At 39.9% G+C, this 6,000-nt stretch overlaps 1 protein-coding gene across 1 annotated transcript in view; it reads right to left on the bottom strand.

Moving 5' to 3' along the window:
* Positions 1–3,087: 3,087 nt before the first annotated feature.
* Positions 3,088–6,000, bottom strand: part of kcnn4 (potassium intermediate/small conductance calcium-activated channel, subfamily N, member 4) — a 46,441-nt gene continuing 43,528 nt past the window's right edge. The window contains exon 9 of the mRNA XM_053622987.1: positions 3,088–3,982. Within this exon, the coding sequence (XP_053478962.1) occupies positions 3,979–3,982 (4 nt within the window). The 3' untranslated portion in view covers positions 3,088–3,978. The remainder of the gene's footprint in view (positions 3,983–6,000) is intronic.

The following is a 6,000-nucleotide window of genomic DNA, read 5'->3' as shown; positions in this document are numbered from 1 at the left end:
AGATCAAAAGCTTAAACAATAAAGGCAATTTATCACAGCCTTCTTTCCTCATATTTACCAAGGGTGCCAATATTAGTGGCGGGTACTGTAAATGCAGTTGGAGAAAGGGAGCATGGGATTCCTCAGTATAGATAACAGAACAAGACATTCACTTTTCCTGGCTCTGCAGCAGGATTCAACAAAATACTTCAACAATACCTCAACTTAGCGCTTTATAGAGCTTACTTTCTCTGCACCTATTATAATACAATTGTGATGTGCTCACAGTGATCCATTGAAGAAAAGAATAGGAAAAGTCAGTATTATAGACAGTGAGAAATCACTTGTGTCAAAGAGCAAAAACCACACTGATCCATGTTAAAAAAAACAGATTGTGGTTACAAGAACTATTCTTATTTTCACAGTTATGGGGAAACCTAACACAGTTTTATCAAATGATATGGCTCAGACAAGATTATAGCAATCTATACTAATATAAGTCCTAGTTATTTTATTGAAAGTGGTACAACAGATACAACGGTGTCTTCATTTTTTTATCTTGAGACCAAATTTAGGGGAAAAAAACATAGCTTATCTGTTAGTAGCTTAAAAAAAAAAACAAATGCTATGCTTAATTGTCCTTATTACATTGGCTTTTAATTCACGTGAATGGTTTAATATGTTAGTTTTAAGTATGTTCGGTTCTGTTGGACTAGTGATGTGTAAATAAGGATTTTACAGATTTACACACCAGTTATATTCCTTAATTACAGCAACTAATTCCTGGCAAATTAAACACACCATTTGCTCTGAACTATGTCAAAATATTTTGCCAGAATGCTTGAAAGATCCTTTATTGGCTTTCTGTTTTTCAGTAATGGCTGCAATCCAGAGTCTAGGCTGCAGCCTGAAGACTTCACCGCAGCCCTCCAACCCTGTAATTGCAACACAAAACTATAAGTGTCAATACGGGATGCAAACTCATCATGGGTGGAAAAGGTGACGAAGATGTGGCAAACCAAAGTGCTAATTTTTTAAAATTCAATATGCAAAACAGTGTTATGCTAACCTGACCAACTACACCTACCTCTGCATTTGTCGCATGGTCGATGGGAGACACTGGCATTTTTATATTCTTCCTTATCTTTTCAGGTGTTGGTGTCTCTTTTGCTCCTGCTGTTGGTGTCTTGCTTACTGAAATCTGTAGCGCACTAATACTGAGTTGATAAAATGTTGCAGACTCTCTGCTTGTGTGAGCCATGTCAGCCCTTACTACTGAGGTTGATAGTTTTAACACAAAGAATACATTTAGCATGTCCTGATGTGTCAACCTTAAAGAAATCTGACAATGGAAATGTGTGTGCTGCAGCCTTGATGTCCATAGCTGATGTCTTCAGCCAGCTCCAGCTCTACTTGCATCTCACACCTGCCTCAATCTGCTTTACCAGTACATTTACATTTATGGCATTTGGCAGACGCCCTTATCCAGAACAACTTACATTTATCTCATTTATACAACTGAGCAGTTGAGGGTTAAGGGCCTTGCCCAAGGGCCCAACAGTGGTAGCTTGGCAGTGCTGAGGCTTGAACTCCTGACCTTCTGATCAGTAATCCAGAGCCTTTAACCACTGCCCCATCATTAAGTAAATGATCAAAAACATCGCCAAGCATCTTGCATTTACTCACAATTTTGTCATTGTGACACCGCTATGTAAACAGAACGTCGTGTGTGGGTGTTGGATGTGGCGGAGTTGAGGGTGGTGACTAGTAAAAAATAATGTGGTTTTTGCTCTTAAATCTAAAATCCTGGGCTTAGATATGATGTTTATAAATTGATTTCACAACCACTACAAGAAAACCTGTCACAGGGTAATTTCAATTCAACTTCCGTCATTTTCAGTGAGCTTGGCGTTTGCTCCCTTCTAAAGTGACATAATTAAGGCTGCTGTAACAAGCTTTCTGTTTTAACTGTCATAAGCAACGTAGGTCCATTTTAGCTCAATGTCTGCACTGTTGCTTCATGAATTAGTCTCATGTTCCTAAACAAATCCCAAAGCAAATTGTTTAATTACGTCGTGGTCATGACAGTATTAGCCTTGCTAATATTATCTTAGCATAAAGAAAATGGAACCATCAGGGGCACATTAAAATTAACATTAAGTTGGCACTTTGGCATGAGGAGCTCAACTTATGTTATAATCTTCAGCAAAATAGTAACGTTAGTAATGTTAAAGGAGTAGTCCCAGAGCCCTAACGTCAGTATGGTTATACAAGTGGAATTTGGAAAAACAAGTACGTTCAATAAAGTTAGACTACACAGAAATAATATTAACACCTAACATTACATCCAAATTGTGATGGCTAGCATTTGCTAAATCAAAACAACTTAACCTAATTAGGCTAATTAACAGTTCCAAGCTTGACATATCATCATACATGCCAATAAGGGTTATCATAACTCTACTGTAAGAAATCCACCCATACAGAATTCAAAAACTCATCAGATCTACACAAATCACACTCATTTAAAACAGAGATTTTTGCCCAAAGGTGACAAGTTTGCATTCCGAAATTAGAATTTTATTTAGGGTAGTCACCAAACTACCCTAGCTTCTATACTGCTTATCCTTTTCAGGGTCGTGGGGAACCTGGAGCCTATCTCAGGGAGCATCAGGCACAAGGCAGGGTACACCCTGGATAGGGTGCCAGTCCATCGCAGGGCACAATCACACACCCATTCATACACTACGGACACTTTGGACATGCCAATCAGCTTACCATGCATGTCTTTGGACTGGGGGAGGAAACTAGAGTACCCAGAGGAAACCCCCACAGCATGGGGAGAACATGCAAACTCCCACACGGTGGGAATCGAACCCCTGACCCTGGAGGTGTGAGGCAAACGTGCTAACCACTAAGCCACCGTGCACCCACAGGGATATTGTGGCATCAAGAAATTTAACTCCACCTGGCCATTTCTAGAAGGTTCTAGAGATGTCAAAAATACACCTAAAATTCAGTATATAGGTCAATATTATAAAACATCAAACACATAGTCTAGATTGTTGGCTAAAATAGAAAAAAATGCTGTTTTTTATTCATTTTTGTTTGGCTTTTTATTCATTTTAAAACAGATATGGATTGAATGGATGACATGGATTGTCTGGAAGGAGCAACTAGATTTCCTTGAAAACTGAAATATAGACTGCATCCTGAACTAACCATATCGAATCCAATATAGACTTTGAAACCATGATAGCAGAGAATATTGGAAGCTGATAGTTTTTTACATTTGTTTCTATGCCATACTTGGAGTTCAGCCCACAAACCTAGATGACCATAGTAACTGAGTCAATGATAGGTGTAACATGGTACACTGAAGGAAATTCAATGTGTGGCATTACAACATTTTAAATGAATTAAATGGTAAGCAAACATGATATCCAGACAGATTTCAAGTACTCACATGATTTCAAACAGCTAAAACAATTAGTCTCAGTTTTAATAATGCATTCTTGAAGAATAAACACAGCTGGACAAAATCTGTTAATAATAACTGATGAAATAAAAACAGTTCTTGGTCATAGTCTTGTGGCATAATTGGACTGTACTGGCCCTGCTGGAGAGGGCTGAAAAGCTTTAAGATCACTTTGTCTTTTAAAGCAACATGGAATTTACATAGGAACACAGTTTCACTAAACCTTCAAAGCATCAAACATTGAACCCCTTCACTGTTGTTGTTGTTGTTGTTTTTTTTTCAGTGTTGCAGATATAGATACTCATAAATATTGTCATAAATACATTTGATTTTTGTCATAATCCCATATCCAAGAGAAGTGATCTTTTTGTTCGCGAAAAAAGAATCCCATGCAGCCACTGCAGCCCTGGAGGTCTATGGAAAAACAAATCGTAAGTCCTCCGTTTATGCCGATCCATGTAGCTTTGTGCAGTTTTGATCTGAGCCTCCGATGTAGTATTTCGGAGGAGAAATATGCCACGTCACCTGTTTGGAAAAAGAACATAAGTAACACACAACCTCATCAATGACCATTTTCAGTCTCCTTACTTCTAACCTAAATTGAATGGTATGCAAATTAATACTGTGAATGCTGGATAACCGCTAGGGCTGGCTTTTAACACCTAGATACCTTCCTGTGTGCATACACACACATGCCAAGACCACAATGTCACAACACTTCAACAGCTATCTGCCCATGGAACCTTCTCGCCAAGCTCGTAACCAGATTTTAATTTCACCACCCCTAACTGCCAAGTGTGATGTTTCAAGACCTGGATAACTGATACCAAAGTGTCATAAGGAACTGACTCACCCTAAGACCCTAAGGGGTATCCAGAAATGACAGCTGCAGCTCAGACCTCCTGGAAGAGCACGCCTCTAAGTACTGCCCATGTAGTATGGCACGTCATGGCAGGGACCAGGCATATGGCCTGCCTATAGGCAGAGGCAATGACATCCACCATGCAGTGGGTCAGCCTTTGTTTAGACAGGGGGCTCCACATGTCTTTCCACTGTAACAGGTGAATAACTGATCTGATGATTGATGATCGGGTGCACACTGGGCATAGCAAGGATTGCCCCTTCATAAAATGCTCTGAGGTTGACAGATTGATTTATAAATATGGGTGACATGACCATAGGCAAGAACCTCAGGTTTGATAACAAGATGATTACTTAAGACCTACAACAACACTAAAGGCACTGCAGGAATATCTGATAAGTACTGCTGTCTCCCTGTATGTGTCAACTATCTCTCATATTCTTCACATGTCAGGTCTATGGGGTAGTGTGGCTAGACTGAAGCCCTTTATCACAGAAGAAAAGACCAAAACCAGCTGAAACGTTGCCAAAATGTGTTATGGTGTGATGAAAACAAGGTAGAATTTTTGGGGCATAATTCATAAAAGAAAAAGATATCTTTGTGAAATATCTAGGTATAGATAGATAAAACCTGTAGGCCTGTGTTAAACAGCTGAAGAATAATTTCACCATCTAGCACAATAATGACCAGAAGCACTAATCCAAGGATTGGCTTCAAAAGAATAAGGTCAAAATGTTGAAATGGCCCAGGCAAAGCCTAGATCTAAAACCTATCAAAGACGAAAGACTTGAAGAGGGCTATGGACAGGAGATCCCTTCTGATAGCTACTATCAGACTACTATCTTTGGAAACATAGTTACCAAAGTGCTTCTTTCAACTGGGAAAGAGGGATTTTTCAAGTTTGTCCTTGCCTAGAGCAAACTGATTAGCTCTCTGGTTTAACGTTGACCTTGGAAATGAAAATTGATTGCTTGTTGGGAAAAAGAATAGTTGATTCACAGCACACATTTAAATGTATAATTTTTTTCTATCTTTGGTTTTGAAAATGTATCGTCTTTCCATGTCAAAGCTTTCGAGTCCAAGTGAAGTCACAAGTCATTGATGTCAAAGTCAAAGTTTGTTACTTGAGTCCAAGTTGCTTCCAAGTCATGTGACTTGAATCCACAAAACTGATGTGGGCTCTTGATTTCAATAATATTTCTTGCACTGTTGGGACATATATCTTGGCTTGCACTTCCTTCTGAGAGGCCACACCCACCGACATGGTCCCCTGGCTGAGGGTGCCAAATCATTCCTGCAGAGGAGGACGCTGCCAATGCATCTCTCCATCATTCAAGTCTGCAGAGGACACCATGGCCTCACAGGCTAATTCAGAGCTATGAGCAGGACTCATTGCTGAATTCTGTGTGATGATGAGAGGTGATAACACATATTAGGCAGTGAAGCCAGTTATGGGCCAGTGCGTCCTGACCAACAGACTGTCCTTTTCCACCAAGGAGAACCATAGCTGCCAATAAGTCATTCTGGCATCATCAAAGTGGTATATCAAACATCCCTGAGAATCGGGACACCACACCTGGGTGTAGACGCAACTCTCACTGTGCCATCCCAGATAGTGAGTTACTCTCAGGGAGGATAACCATGTGTGGGTTGCCCTAGTGACTGTTATATGCATGCAGAC

The sequence above is a fragment of the Ictalurus furcatus genome, chromosome 1, assembly GCF_023375685.1.
Source record: "Ictalurus furcatus strain D&B chromosome 1, Billie_1.0, whole genome shotgun sequence".
Classification (NCBI taxonomy): domain Eukaryota; kingdom Metazoa; phylum Chordata; class Actinopteri; order Siluriformes; family Ictaluridae; genus Ictalurus; species Ictalurus furcatus.
The sequence above is the reverse complement of the archived record's forward strand: the minus strand, read 5'-3'. Positions and strand labels throughout refer to the sequence as shown.